At 38.6% G+C, this 16,349-nt stretch overlaps 1 protein-coding gene across 9 annotated transcripts in view; it reads right to left on the bottom strand.

Moving 5' to 3' along the window:
• Positions 1 to 16,349, bottom strand: part of TRIM9 (tripartite motif containing 9) — a 107,910-nt gene that overhangs the window by 25,836 nt on the left and 65,725 nt on the right. For all 9 annotated transcript variants that reach the window (XM_032871132.1, XM_032871133.1, XM_032871126.1 and 6 more), the window contains exons 4-5: positions 7,606 to 7,716; positions 6,333 to 6,486 (exon numbers count right to left, since the gene is read on the bottom strand). In XM_032871132.1, the coding sequence (XP_032727023.1) occupies positions 6,333 to 6,486; positions 7,606 to 7,716 (265 nt within the window). The remainder of the gene's footprint in view (positions 1 to 6,332; positions 6,487 to 7,605; positions 7,717 to 16,349) is intronic.

The following is a 16,349-nucleotide window of genomic DNA, read 5'->3' as shown; positions in this document are numbered from 1 at the left end:
CATCCAGGGACATTTAAACGAACAAATGTTAATTATGGAACACCTGGTATGCTGTACCAAAATTGGACTCCGTGTCATGCATCAAATTATCTGCTCCCTGCCATCACCTCAACCCCAAAGATGGTTTTTTTAACAGCCATTTAGGAAACGGGTTCTATGGTGGATAACCTAGGAAATAATAGCAGTGCTCATAACACAAGAGATATGGAGGTGAGGCAGGTCAATTATACTTAAGAAAAGACTTTGATACAAGAAAAACATGCCTGAGTTACTAGAACAAACATAATGAAATCAAAATTATGACTAGTTGATTGGAGGTAGTGAGTTTAGGAAGAGAAATCATGTTTCAGATTTCAATGGCATAGAGTTCAGTTGGTCTTATGAGAAAAGGGTGGTTTCTACAGCCTCAGAGATCCTCAAACATCTGGAATTGGAGGAAAGGAGATGGATTCATTGCCTTGTTCAAGAAATAGACTACAGGACTGGATGGGAAGGGGAGGAGAGAGAAGATGTAACACCTAATGATACTCTGCCCATAAACAGGCATCACCTAACAGTTGTAATTGGAGGGTTAACTTCAGGTAATCATGTGTTAGGAAACCACCTGGTCATTAAACACTTTTCCCTTATAAAAATATTAAATTTTAACATATTAACTGTGGAGTAAATTATGATAAGTTTAAGCAAACTGTTCTTCAAATGACTTCTAGAGACATGGAATGATTCTCCTTAGGAATATCTGCTCTGAGCTGTCCTTACAAATCAGAGCCTATCATAAAACAACCTATTTCTTGGACTCTCTTTATTTCATTAGTTCCCCTATCAGTCTTCATTTTCCCTTTGTTCATGTTACAGGCAAGTCTACATTTTAAAATCAAGTCTACAATTTTAAAATCAAAGAATAAGCTCACAAGATGGTTTCAACTTGAATCATGCAAATGCTTGCAATGTCTCCAATAAGAAACTCAAATTTCCTTGTATAGACATAGGTATAATTAATAAATTAATTGAAATACATGATGTCATGTGTAATTAAAGCATGAGAGCTTCATTTGTAAGTCCTCAATGGATACGCTTTAAAAGACTAAAAAGATAATAAAAAGTCTAACCACTCACTAATCTTCAGATTTTAATATTGTCCAGACCTTAAACAAATGAATTAAAAAAAAAAAAAAAGCAAAATGAGGGAGGGAGAGTGAGATAAAGGGAGGAAAAGAGGGAGAGAAAGAGAGAAATGATAATGAAGGAACATAGAGACATTTGCATGTCTAAATCTATTTCTCGATGTGCTCAGAATTATTTTTTCTATGTCCTTATTTACCCCAAGTGATGTTGCATATAAAAGGCAAATGTGACAAAATTACAGCCTCATTAGCAAAGACTAAGGCTGACATTTTAGAAAAACAGATTTTATAGTGGGTATTTTATTACCCTATTTCACTTTATTAGGTATAAAATAAATGGTGTATAAGAATCCAAAGTATTTTCAAATTATTATTTGTGTTTTGGAAATGAATAGCATCACAGTTCCTGGGCTGAACTCTAAGAAATTTTTATTTTACTGAAACTTCTGTCATTGGGCTGCTGCAGCTGTCTTAATCTTAATGCTTTCACCATCATTCTTGGATGTTTTTGTTTTTCCAGTTTCAGGAGAAACTGACTGATCAGAAGTCTATTGCTTGTATTCTTTTGGCCCATAATATCAAGCTTCAGGCTAAAAATTCTCTTCTTAGTTGCAAGAGGCAACCATTCTTACTCTCTTCCTACTGACTTCCTTGGAGCTTTGGCTCAAAATTAAATTCTGCAACGGTGTCTTCACGAGTGTCACCCAAGTGATTTTCACAGTACCCCCACAAGAACAGGTGTTGTTATTATCTCTAGTTGATAGATGAGGAAAAAGAAACACAATTTTCATGGCTACTAAGTGGCAGAGCTGGGGTCCGAGTCCCAGCAGGCTGGCCCCAAGGGCTGTATGCTTAATTACACCACACTGCCTCTGTGTGTAGTAATAGTGTACTAGAGGGAAGTCCCCACACCTGATTCCAAGAGGAATATTTCCTTTTGCTTCTGTAATGTGAGTGACAAAGTTCCCCGAGAATTGTTGGCATAGATTAATGAAATATTTCACCATACATAGCATAATGTATCAATTTATCGAATCACTGTGTTGTCCACCTGAAATGAGTGTGACATTTGGTGTCAACCATACTTTAAAAATTGCAAAAAGAAAATAAAGAAATATTTCACCATAAGAGCTATGGTAGCTGGGAATGCAATTCTCCTGAGTCATCCTGTCTGAATGTTCCTTGGGGGACTGTCTCTCCTTTATAGTGGCTGAACAACACAAGTGGCATCTCAGGAAAGTTTCTACTTTAGAGGAACAACAAGCCATTTCTGCAAAGCTCTCATTACTACACTGGTACAGAGAAATGTGAACGTGGGTTTTGAGGACATGCATTGCAGGACTCCAAACCATGAATGGGTCACATGCATGAACAGAGGATATGTGAGTCCGTGTGTGTGCTCATCCGCATCCCAGCCAAACCTCTGGGTGCTCTTTCTCCATGATTTATAAGAAGGTCTGTTCACATCACACTGACCTTGCCCATGACCTTGGTGCATACTCAGGGCTCTTAGATGTGACATGAGTTCATAAAGATAAATGTGTTCTTAGGTTGAGTAGAGGCACTTAAGGGATTAACAGCCATTGGTACTAAAAAGGCTTAGGGGGAGCATTAGGTCACTGTTTCATATCCTGGTTCAGAATGAACATGTTGGCATTTCTTTCCAGCACTGACTCATGAGTCTTGGGACACTTTCTATACTTAAAACAATTCTGGGATAATATTTTTCTGAGGATGTTTGAATAAAGAAGGTATCAGCATTCTCCACTTAGATTTCAGATGCAGAATCAGGAAGAGCAGATGAGTTAAATCCTTGGCTCATAGGAGAATAATTTTCTTGCTGATTAGTAGCTGCCCTAACTGAAACAAAAAACCAGCAACAGATCTATCTTTTTTGATATCAAGGGAAAAAAAGACATCTGAGATGAAATTCCAAAACCAGAGAGAGGCTAGAATTTCCAGTTAAGAAATGAACCGATATTTTTGTTGTTAGTTTGAGTCAAACTTTAAATGCATACTTTAAGTAGCTTTGAAAACATTTTAACTTTCTACTGTAATCTGCTTAGCATAATTAGAAAACATATATTGAAGTACACATATTGTATTAATGGTCAGATTACTTTAGCACTGTTCTCAATGCTATTTAAATTTTGGTCCTTCTTACTCAGATTTGGGGGTACAGTTTCTTGAGATATTTTTACTGACAAGCTGGGAACGTGCAGTGTATTAAACTGACCAAGCTATCTTACCAAAAAACACTAATACGACACCTAGCACAGCTGTGTATGTTAACAGCTATCAAAGAGGCCAGTAGGAGTAGTCTTAACCACAGCCAGTCAAATTCTATTGCATCATGCCCTTTTGGCTTCTCCTTTCCATCGAAAACATCTGACAGATAAAAATTATTTCGAGTCTAACAAGGACTTGGCTCTCACTGAATTAATTAAACTTCACAAGCACAAAGCAAAGCATATAAATTAACTCTGCAGAAGAATACTAATCAGCAGTAAATTAAATTAATGTGAAGTATGAAAAAGAAAAGGAAAATGGAATAATCCAGTCTCATCCCAAATGGCCTGTTGGAGGAACCTTGTAAATAACTGATTGAGATCATTTGTGTCCCGGGTGAATTTTTGTGAGTGTGTTCTGCATTTTGGCCTTGAGAGTGTGTAGCACTCTCTGCCGCGTGTGCAGACTTTGGTGGAGTGGACACACAGCCATTTTTCATGCATATGTCTGCAGGCAGCCTTAAGGGTCCAAGTGCCTTGTGCTTTAGGGATGGGGTCTGTGAGGCACAGCACATGAGGCTACAGTTCCCATACCAGATGAAGGGCCTGTTCATTCCAACACAATTGTTACCATCCTGCCAACTGGCCTGGACTTCACTCTGGGCAGATGGACATAATTCAGAAGGACAGCAAATAAGGGAGGGGAGGGCTCTGTCAGCTGCTGAAAGCAGTTCAAAGCCCTGAGGCTCTCCCCCTCTACCTGCTCCATCACCAAGTCTAATTGGGTTGGCTCCTTTTTTCCTTCCACTGAAAGCCCTTCCACTGCCTTTCTGTGACATATTTTCTCCTCTGAGCTATTTGTGACATAACTTCCGATGATTTGATCTCATTGAGAGGACGGGATCCAGAGAGAGGCTGATTGAGGGAGATTTACCTGGGGATCCATATATTACTCAAATGGCTGTATTCTACAGACCACATGGGGGTGTTTAAGAAAACATTCTAAATAGCAAGAAAGTTGTGCTGCAACAAAAAGTTAAATTTCTTAAGTTTAAGAGAGGAATTTGGTTATTGCTTGAAGAAGCCAGTTTATAAGGCACTAATGTTAAAACAAACTGGAAGTTGTAGGTGCAGGGTCTGGAACATATCTCTCTGGCTTTGAACGCTTGCCTGACATTCACTAGCTGTGTGAATTCAGGCAAGCTACCCAGTCTTCCTGTGCCTCAGTTTCCTTGGATGCCTACTAGGGCTGTGAGAATAAATAGAATTAATCCACATGAAGCACTTAGGAGAGTTTCTGGTTTGGTAAATAGTCAGGAAATGCTAAACATTTTTGTTATGGCAACAAAGTACTTTTATTAACAATCTATATGCTATTTACTCCAAAAATCAATTAAGGCATCATCCCAAAGCAATATATAATAAACAAAAAATGAGAAAACTGAAAATAAAAGAGCAAAAATCCATTAAAAGAATGAGAGTTACCTGTACCAGGTACATGGATGAGTTTAGCTGTGTGATGTGAGTTACAAGTGCAGAGCCCTAAGACTTGCTGGGTTAGGTCTTTCTCTCTGATAAAAGGAAGCATGTAGATTTTTCTTAAAAAATGAAAATCTTAAAGCCCTAACTTCTAAGTTCTTTATTATGTGGCTGCTCAAATTGGGAGAAGCAAAGAGCAAATCAATTTCTTCAGTTTTAGGAAAAAGACTAGAAAGTGACACAATTACAGAGATGAAGAACAGATAGGTGATTGCCAGGGATTGATGACAGCAGAGGGGAGGGTTGTGGGTATAACTATATGACCATAATGGAGTAGCATAAGGGAAGTCTTTATGGTGGTAGCTTAATTGCAGGAGCAGTTAGATGACTCGAAACACCTGACAAATGACCCAGAGTGATACATATTCATTGTACCAATGTTAATTCCTATGGGTTTTTTTTTTTTTTTTTAAGTGGACTCCACGCAGGGTATAGAGCCCAATGCGGGGCTTGAACTCACACCCCTGAGATCAAGACCTGAGCTGAGATCAAGAGGTGGATGCTTAAGCAACTGGGCCGGGCCTCCCAGGTGCCCCTAATTTCCTGGTTTTGATATAAGATGATAGTTCTGCAAGATGCAACCATTGATCGAAACTAGGCTAACGGTACACAGGACCTCTCCTTACTATTTTTGCAACTTCCTGTGAATGTATAAATATTTCAAAATGAAAGTTAAAAAAAGAATCTTTTTCCAGTGGATATTACTTATACTGCCATAAAAATATCATTGCATGGTTGGCTTTTTATTTTCCTTAAGATAATTTTAGGTACTTGCACTTCCCCCCAGCCACCCAAAAAAATCTCAAAGACATCTTGCAAACCCCTAAATCATATAAGCCAAAAGTTTGAAAAGTTAAAATTTATTTCAGAACTTCATTTTCCTTCTGTAACCAGGCTGGCATTTTCCTGACCAGTATTGGCAAGTCAACGCTGATCCTCTCAAATTCCCACTAATTTATGCTCAACCATTTGCTCACCACCGACCCATGTGGTAGTAGTCATTTCAATTCTCAACTGCCTTGATTTATACCAATATTTCTGGGTTACTTTCTGTAACAAGATTTTATTTATGTACAGTGATGCAGTCTCTATCTCCTTATCATTTTTTATGTCAGCTATTCCCTGATGCTGGGCTTGTGACAGCTCTAAGACTCTTAAGGAGGCAAGCATTGAGTTTATCTGAATGTATCTGGCTTTCTGAAAGGTAGGTCACAGGGCTACAATGGTACATTTCCCGTATGTGGTAAGCTGGGAGCCACTCCAGACTTTTGTACTGTTACCCAGAGGTATGTGTGTATGTTCACTTCCCCACCTCTTAGGTGATTTATAAACCTGCCAGCTGCATTTTGTTTGCTACAGTCTGGCACAAAGCCTCAATCCTGCTTCAAGTATCAGTATCCACTTGGGATGTTGCTCTATTTCAGGGGTTGCAGATACACACCTTTCATCTGCACAAAGTCGAGCTGGTGAATGGATTGCAGCAGAGGGCTGTTGTCCAGACTCAGGTCGAAGTCCGTGGTCATCCTGGGAGTGAGCGTGCCTTTCCCCCACTGGTCCTCAGTCAGGTGCACCCTCCTTATGAGGGCGTCGGAAATCTAATCACATCAAAGACCACAGCCTAAGAAATATAACACCACACTGGACACAGAACACTGCTCCTCCACTCTCCAGGAGCATACCGAACCACTCTGGGACTCACACCTTTCCTGTCTCCATGTAGGCAATGAGAAGCCTATTATGACCAGGGTCACCCATGCAAACCTGGGTGCTTTCATGAGTTGGAGGGAGCCACTATAAATAATTAGCAGCTGTAAATTGCTTTGTAGACAAACCTGGATATATGCTATTGCTATTTATGACTGATCAACTAAATGCCAACAACATTTGATAACATGTTGGTGATCTGTTAATCCTAGTAGAACTAACAACCCTAAGTTTCTAATAGGATGTGTGGATATTGTGTAAACGCTTGGAATGAGTTTTATAAAATAGTTTGAGAGGCTGCAGATGGTAATCTGTAATGTGGAATTTCTTACACTTTAAGCCTGTCATCTTCTCTATCACTTTATTCTTTGATAGAGAACTCTTCCATTTCTTATATTTAATCTCCCATTGTCACTCTTGGCCAGTTTGATAAAATGTGAATTGGAAGGAATCTATGTGTTCCTTAATAAAAGCTCCCTTAATCATTGAGCTCAAAACCTAAGCAAAATTCAGCTGACATCATGACATCTCATTAAAACAATCAACTTCGAAAAAAATTACGAGAAATCCAAGGAATGAAAAAACTCCTGGAAAATCACTGATTTAACTAGCCAGTAGAAACTGTCAAGAAGGTAGAAGCCTTTCATGTTTAAACATTTCTAGCTGACAATGCTGTCCAAGGTATTAGTGGAAAGGGACCCAATTCTTAGGCAAAGCAGTAGCCCTGCTTTGGAGGAAATTGCAGGGACTTACATTTTCATGATTAACCATGAACAGAAACAAATTTTAAGAAGCCCATGTACATCTCAATCTTGGAGCACATGGTGGCAGAGACTTTCAGGAAGTCAGTGGCGTTCTGCTGGCACCCACATGTGTGTGGCTGTCTGAAGGTGGGTTCCACTGTGGAGGGAACATGGTCAGCAAGGGCTGCCAAGAGTCTGGCTGCGACGTTGGTGGACTGTGTTTCACGGGACACTGAGAATCTGAAGTGGAAACTAGTTGACACTTACCTGCAAAAAGCCACTGGGATCATTTTCCTTAATGACCTCCAGGCAGTACTCCATGAGACCTGTGGTCTGGCGCAATTTCACTGTGCAGTGAGAGATCTGATCTCGAACCACCTAGGATTGATGTGAGAACAGAATGGTCCAAAGTGGCAAAGGCTGAAAAAGAAGCAAACTGCGGTGCTTGAAGGGACATCTTCCTCAGGTTCCCCTTGCTCCCCAATCTTCCAGGAAGCTGATACTGTGAGCTGCTCTAAGTGGGAGGTCGTGGAGAGTTTATGAAGGAGCTGAGTAACCCGAGGTGTGGTTGCAGCTTCTGTTCTGTGAAACGTCACCCACCCGCTCCCACCCTGTGCCTCTCTTGTAAAGAGCAAACGTCCTCGTCTGAACCCAATTCCTTCTCATTCTGATTCTTCTTCCTAAGTGGGTGGTGGGATGGGGTTAGAGGTGAAACTTGCTGAAAGACAGTGAGCTAATGACAATAAGGAAGCCAGACAAAGATGGATGCAGAGTTAAGTCTGGAGTATAGCCCACTTAGAAGCAGTCACTGCCTCATTAGGAGAGCAGTTGTTTTATTTATTTAGACAATGAGAGAGAAAGAGACAGAATGAACAGAGGAGTGGCATAAGGAGAGGGAGAAGCAGACTCCCCCGCCCCTGAGCAGAGAGTCTGATGTGGGGTTTGATCCCAGGACCCTGGGATCATGACTTGAGCCCAAGTAGGATGCTTAACTGACCGAGCCCCTGAGCCGCCCCTGGGAGAGCAGTTTTAAAGTCTCTCTCTGTTTACCATGCTGTGAGTCTGCTTTAACCTAGAAAGGTATTTCTCCGAACACGCAGTTTCTGCCTCTGGGAAGTTGTCTTTGCCCAGTGTCAAACACATGACAGTCCTTGAAAAGTTTCTTTCTTCAAAGATGCATTTTCCATGTCCTCTGCACAGTGACCTAAATCTGAAGTGGTTTCTGAAGCTAGAGTTGAACAAGAGTTTTCTAGGAAACTCAATTACTTACATTTATACTACTTTACAAAATCCTCAAAAATATCCAGCTTTCTTGATTTTATAAATAATAACTAAAGGGAATTTTAATAATAATTATTAAAAAGCTTTTTCTTCATTCCTTCTTTTCAGTTTTGATTATACATTTTTCATCAAAGATTATTATATCTAGTTTTGAAAACAATTGGAAACTAGACCCAAAAACAGCAGTTATCTCATCACTCTCATGCAAATTTTTAAAGCATTTTAATTTTTTTTTTTAGGTTTTATCCTTGAGCTAGATATTTTTATAGTCGCAATCATAATATGTGACAATTTTACCTCCTTCCCACTTAACACTATACCATATACCATTTCACATGTTGCCACCATCAATAAATGTTACTGGCTCCATAAATATCCCACTGAGTGGGTTATCATAATTAATTAAACATTCCTGTTCCTCTATTTTTGGACATTTAAGTTCCTCCTAATTTTTTTTGGCAGTTCATCCATTTATTATTGCTGATGTCTTTCTAATTTTTTTTCTTGTGGTAAAATGTACATACAAAATTTATAATTTTAGCTATTTTTTAAAAACGATTTTATTCATTTATTTGAGAGAGAGACAGCGATAGTGACAGAGATAGTGAGAGAGAACAAGCAGGGAGGAGAGGGAGAAGCACACTCCCCGATGAGCAGGAAGTCTAACATGGGACTCGATCCAGGACCCCGGGACTACGACCTGAGCTGAAGGCAGACGCTTAACTGACTGAGCCCCTCAGGTGTTCCAACCTTAGCTATTTTTAATCAGATAATTCTGTGGCATTAAATACATTCATATTGTTGTGCAACTGTCATCACCATCCATTTCCAGAATTGTTTTTATCTTTCCGAACTAAAACTTTGTACCTATTAAAGAGTAACTCTCTATTCTCCCCTCCCCACTGGCCCCTGGCAACACCACCATTCTATTTTCTGTCATTATGGATTAGACTACTCCAGGACTCTCATGTAAGCGGAATCATACAATGTTTGTCCTTTTGTGACTGGCTCATTTCATTTAGCATCATGTCTTCAAGGTGTTTATCCACACTGTAGCTGATGTCAAAATTTCCTTCCTTTTTTTTTTTTCTTAAGATTTATTTATTTTAGTGAGTGAGCACAAGGGGGAAGGGCATAGGAGGATGGTGAGTGAAACTCAAGCAGACTCCATGCTCAGCACAGAGCCCAATGCAGGGCCTGTGATCACAACCCGAGCTGAAACCAAGAGTTGGACGCTTAAACTGACTGAGCCACCCAGACATCCTGAATTTCCTGAATAATATTTCATTGTAGGTACATACCACATTTTGTTTATCCATTCAATCATTGAGGGATGCTTGCGTTGCTTCTACCTTTGGCTCTTGTGAATAAAACTGTTATGACCATGGGTATACAAATATCTGAAAGTCCCTGTTTCACTTCTTTTGGGTATATACCCTGAAGTAGAATTGCTGGATCATATGCTAATTCTATTTTAGTTTTTTGAAAATCATCATACTGTTTTCCATAGCAGCTGCACCATTTTATATTCACATTAGCAATGCACAAGGGTTCCAATTTCTCCATATTCTCACCAACATTTATTACTATCTTTTAAAAAAAATAATAATAGCCACCCTAATGGATGTGAAGTAGTATCTCATTGTGGTTTTGATTTGCATTTCCCGAATTACTAGTGATGATGAGCATCTTTTCATATGCTTATTGGCCATTTGTATATCTCCTGTGGAGAAATGTCTATTCAAGACTTTTGCCTATTTTTTAACTGGGTTGTTTTTTTGCTTTTGATGCACAAAATTTATAAATATGCACGAAGTCCAATTTATCTACCTTTTCCTTTGTTGCCTGTGCCTCTGGTGCAATATCCAAGAAACCACTGCTAAATCCAGTGTTGGGAAGAATTTGCCCTCGTGTTTTCATCTAAGAGTTTTATAGTTTCAGTTCTTACATTTAGGTCTTTGGTCCATTTTGAGTTAATTTTTGTATACGGTGTTAGATAATGGTCCAACTTCTTTCTTTGGCATGTGGATAGCCAGTTTTTCTGGTGTCATTTGTTGTAAAACTGCCTTTCCCCATTGCCTAGTCTTGCCACCCTTGTCAAAATCATACTGTTTTCATTATTGTAGATTTGCAGTAAGTTATATAATCAGGAAGTATGAGAACTCTAGTTTTGTCCTTTTACATGATTGTTTTTGCTCTATGGAGATTTCTAATCTTTTGACAGATGATTTGTTCCCACTTTTTCACTTTTAATAAAATTAAAATAAAAAATAAAGTATAGGATTTGAAATCTGCATATCAGAACTGGTGAAAGAAATCAACTTTGATGTGAAGATCATTTTTGTGATTTTGGCGGGGAGAGGTGAGACCAAATTTAAAATTCAGTGATAGACTTATTTTCTTCTGGCATCTAGTATTCTGTCAAACCATCACCCCTATCTGTTGGTCTGGGCTCATGGAATGCAAATTATTTTATTTTATTTTTTTAATAAAAAACAAACAGAAAGATTAAGTTTTTGCTTCTTACAGGGAGAAAAAACACAAAACACCCAAAAGTATTTAAAAAAAAAAATCCAGGACAGGTGACCTACTGCTAATATGCTACTCCTGTCTGCCATTTTAGGTGTAACTAAATTGTTCCCAGAAAATGTGTTGATATTTTGGTAGCCAGTGCATGAATGCTTCTAGACAGCAGAAGCCTCAGCAGTGGCCAATCACTATCCAATGGGCATCTGTCCTAGGACTGTGCATACCTTAGTGGTGTGCAAGTCTGCACCAGGCATTGTAACCCAAAGTGAGTCTGCTGAGGCCAAATAGATTTGAATTGTTGTATTTATTTTCCAGAGCATACAGATCAATGATAATTTTATGACCTAAATATACTGAAATAAATATGATAATCAGGCCTCATAAAATTCTACATCTGCCTCTATAAATTTCCTTCTCAAGCAAGATTTATTTGATGCTGAAGGAGCTATCTTGAATGTCAGGGCTCTCCAGCTAATCTTAAGAAGTTTCACTGTAGTGAAGAGTTGGTACGTTTCAGTGGGGGGTTGCCATTGGCTCCTGTATTCCATGGTTCAAGCTTCTTGGGATGACTCAATATCCCTGAGTTCCTGGCTCTCAACTCCCACTGTTGCAACAATGCATTTGGCCCATCTTTTTACATTTTAATCAACCATTTCACAATGATCCCATTAGCCTGTGATAAAAATCACTACTAAAAATTAAACTACAGGGTTCCCAGAAGCAGCACTTTTGGGTATATTGTAATTGACATCTAGTTTCTGAATAAATTTGGCAAGATTTCCCATCCTATGAAATCAGCCAAATAATTAGATCTTTTAAGAGTATAATATATTTTCTCTAGTTGAATGTTTGCATCAGCTCTCTTACTTGTTCCCTTCTTCATTCTGTGTTATTTCTACTACTATTATTATTTATCTCACGTTATATTTTCTGTGGAAAACAATTCCTAGGAAGCTAGGCCAGGTCACTTTTCCTTTGAGGTCTACATTTCTCTGCAGTTGCTCTGATGCTCTGGAGAAACGGTTGGCGCCATGTTTGCAGCTGGCTAGTGATGACTTCCTTTTCTTAGGAAGGAAATGTGCAAGTTGCAAGAGTGACACAAATAGGGACTGGGGAAAAAAAATCTCCCTGCTTTCATCTGCATTATGGCCTGAACCAACTCTCTGGGGACAGTGAATTAATCTTTAGTTCATAGTTTCAGAGAAGGCTTTCACAATCTTATTAGCAGTCCCCATCTGTTCAGGATGGCAAGTCCTATTGATCACTTGAATGTTTTTATTTTGTTAAGTGGCAAATTTATTAAGGTTATTCTTTGGGTCAAGATGTGTCACGGACACCTATTTGGAAAAAATGAATTTCAGAATAGACTGGCGTGTTCCTCTGAGTGCTCAAATTTTTTCAGTAGCATAGAGTAATCCATGATAGCTTATGTGTAAAATTTTGTTCTTCCTGTCCACAACTACATTTTCCATCCCATCTCTAGTAGGCCAATCTCTTCCCTCCAGCACAGCTCATGTAACACAACCAGCAGCAAGATCTGAAGTTAATTAAAGTGAATTTCATTATTTTATCCAATTTGACCTTGACACCCTTTCTCTGCCTCCATTCACCTCTCTATCTTACGTGTGTGTGGCTCTTTAAAATATTTTCTTTATTTATTCTTTTTAATAAATACTTTCACTCATACTATTTTTTCTCTCATCATGGGGTCTACAGGGATATCACTAATGAATTTTTAGTCTAAGTAAACACTTCTCTTTCTTCTATTCTGAGAAATTCTTTCCTAAATATAATATACAACTTCCCATCACATCTTAAAACAGTTTCTCCTAAGTATAAGGTAATCCTTTTTTTATATGTAAGGTACAAGTAATCTCAAGATGCAAGCCTGAAGATTTATTCTTCACAGGTTCTTTTGATTAGTGGGAGGAGTTTCTGCATGTAGCATCATTCCTAAAGCAAGATGACCAACTAATGCTTGGAATGAACTCATTTGTGAGTTACAAGTGAAGTGCTTTGTCCATGAGATTTGTCCAGTAAAATAACAAATTTTCTTTTTTCCCCCCTAGATTAGGATATTATCTCCTATATTATCATTATATTCACTGAAACTTAGAGGCATTTAAATTAAGGAAGAGCATCTTTAATTTCTCACATGCCACCATTCTCCCACATGATTATAGGAAATATTTCCCCCTTCTCTTGATACCACTCTCTGTACTAATGTCATTAATTTACCCACATAACAACTACTCATTTCAAAGACCAGTTTTGAGGCTTTGAGTTTTTAATCAAGAAAAGGATAATTTAGCCCTATTAAATAAATAAAATATGTACCTGTTTTGAAGAAGGCTTGAGTTTTTAACAGAAAAACTGAACTTTCTATTTCAAAAGTGTGAATACCACCCATAGCCTTATCAATAAACTTTGAGTGGAATATGCAAAACCCACTCTTAGTATGTAGAATACTACATCCCTGTACAAAGAAGTTAATGAAGGAATACAAGTCGCTTGGAGAGATACACATATTGGTGTGGTCCCACCCACACAGGAGAACATTTACTGTTTATGGTGGGCTGCGGTTAAAGTGATGCATACAGTATGGTATTTTGTAGGCTCTGGGGTGCAGGGAGACACAGTAGATGACTCGCCCATATTCAAAGTGTGTGTTTAGTGCCCTCTGGAGGTAAGGAATGTCACTCCTGTCTGAGTTAAGATGTTAAAGGTCTGTGACTGCCCTCCATTGACATTGCCAAAGTGGGTACTGAGTGTTCAGTGTAAGGACCTATTTAGCAAGAGGCTTTCATTTAAAGTTAAACTGTCCCTGCTTCCCTTCCCCCAGGGGATTCACTTTAAAACAAGTCCTGGGAACCAGCTTCAAGTAACAAAGTCCAGACACAAGGGTGGGTCAGGCCAAGCGGAGTCATCTGATCAGTAGGAGGTTGCATACTGTCTCCCTAGCTACCAAGGAGTAAGGGCTCCCACCCTTTGGGAACCCTTTTTGGCACCAATCCTAATCAAGGTGTAATAGGTTGGGTCAAATGTCTACTAGGGTAAATTGTAACTCAATTGGTCACCTAGCATCACTATGGAGTTTCCTGTGTGTGTTACAATCTCATTGGCCACCTGTGCGTGGCCAGGCCTGACCGCATGGCCTTTGCCCTTAAAAGCTAGACTGTAAAACAGAGAAGGGTCGCCCTCTCTTGTAAGAGGTGCGGCCCCGAACGTTCGGATAGATTCTTGATGCTTGGCATGAAATAAAGCTTTGCTTGACCTTCGCTTTGTATCAGTCTCGCTCCTTTAATCATGGACCCATTATTGGGGCATAACATTCAGAAGAGTGTCCCCTAACTTTGGTGAGCTCCAGCTGTGTGTGGTGGCATCCTGGTGATCCCATAGGGACTCTGCGTACAGTCCCTCTGTGACTTTTGCTCCTATGTGGTATGTAGCAGGGAATCACAGCATTTGTGAAATGAATTCCCCATTAATGATATAGCCTTATAATCAATAATAATTGTGGTTAAAATTTTAGAGTTGGTCCCCCCAAGGGCAGTCAAAGTTTCAAGTGTTCCAGTGTGCTTAATATTTCCAAATGTCTTCATTGTAATGGACTTACAGAACTTATTGCCAGTAGTTTTATTGGGATTGAGCTGATTATTGGCATAAATTTGTTGCTTTTTCTTTCTAGTAAGGGCTGTAGCCTGTCAAATCCTATCTAATTACTAAAAGTTTTGTGAGCTTGGGTAGGTCTGTCTTCCACCCTTTCTCCCTCCATCTTTCTTCCTTCCTTTCCTTTCCTTTCCTTTCCTTTCCTTTCCTTTCCTTTCCTTTCCTTTCCTTTCTTTTCCTTTCCTTTCCTTTCCTTTCCATTTCCTTTCCCTTTCTTTGCCTTCCTTCTTCCCTTCCTCTTTTCTCCTTCCTTCTTTCCTCCCTCCTTTCCCACTTTTCTTTCTTCCTCCTTCCCCCTTTCTTTCTCTCTCTCTTTCTTTGTTCCTTCCTTTCTTTTCTTTCTTTCCTTTCTCTCTCCCTCTCTTTCACTCTTTCTCTTTTTCTTTCCTTTCTCTCTTCCTTCCTTCCTTTCTTTCTTTCTTTCTTTCTTTCTTTCTTTCTTTCCCATCTCCTAGCCCAATCTAAGTCAAAGGATTACTAGCCTGTTTTGAAGCAATGGCAAAATAGCCTAAGGAAGCAATTTGACAAGCCAATAATGTCCCTAGTGTAAATCTGTACTCTGAATGAAATGACCATATAATTCATTTTTCTAAATAAATGTAATGGAAACATGACAAGCAATACATGGTAAATAATAATAAAGACAATGATGCTAATAATAATAATAATTATAACAAAACCCAACAATATACTTGGATCCAAAGTCAAACATTTTATATATGGTTACAATTGGATGTGGAGGTCATCTGTAAAAATAAAATGTTAAGAAACAGCAAACTTTATCATTTTCTTTTAGCATTCTCACTGGATAATTTTGTTGGTACATTCATTGGCCACCCACATGTGGAAATTAAAGATTAAACTTTTTCAGAATTTTTTTAATAACTATAACTTTTTCTTCCAGAAAATCTTAGAATTGAAAGGTAACCAAGAAGACACCTGTCACCTTGTACTATTCAACATATGAATTTACTCTAAAATATTGGAACAAATATACATTTAAGATGATTGTAGAATTATTTCAAATTCTGAGTGTTACATAAATAAAAATCATTCTCAGAAATGACATTTGTAAGTTTCATGAGAAAAACACATATCTCATTAATGGCACATTTAAGTATTGTCACAAATTCCCTGTGAGGATATTTTAAGGCCTTACTCAGGTCAGGAAGGCCCAGGAAGAATGGTCACAAAACATACAGTTCAAACAAGACACCAGGGGATTGGGTTTACGGTGCTTATTGTGGGGATTTTGCCCATGTTGTCCCAAACGCGAATCAGTAGTATTTCTTGAAAGCTCGAAAACATTTTTTCCCCTTCAGTAGCTTTCTGACATTTGATTAGTTTACCACATCCCAAAACTAGATATTTGTCTCCCAGTGTTTTTTTTTTCAAACCACAGAATAATATTAAACAAAATTTATATTTCAAATATTCCTAAAATATGGTCACAGCTGCATACATATGTCTCCAAGCCTTTTTTTTTTTTTACTAATTTTAAAAATAGCTCACCAAACTTCATGAACTATTTC

The sequence above is a fragment of the Lontra canadensis genome, unplaced genomic scaffold, assembly GCF_010015895.1.
Source record: "Lontra canadensis isolate GAN:19392208 unplaced genomic scaffold, GSC_riverotter_1.0 scaffold42, whole genome shotgun sequence".
NCBI lineage: Eukaryota > Metazoa > Chordata > Mammalia > Carnivora > Mustelidae > Lontra > Lontra canadensis.
The sequence above is the reverse complement of the archived record's forward strand: the minus strand, read 5'-3'. Positions and strand labels throughout refer to the sequence as shown.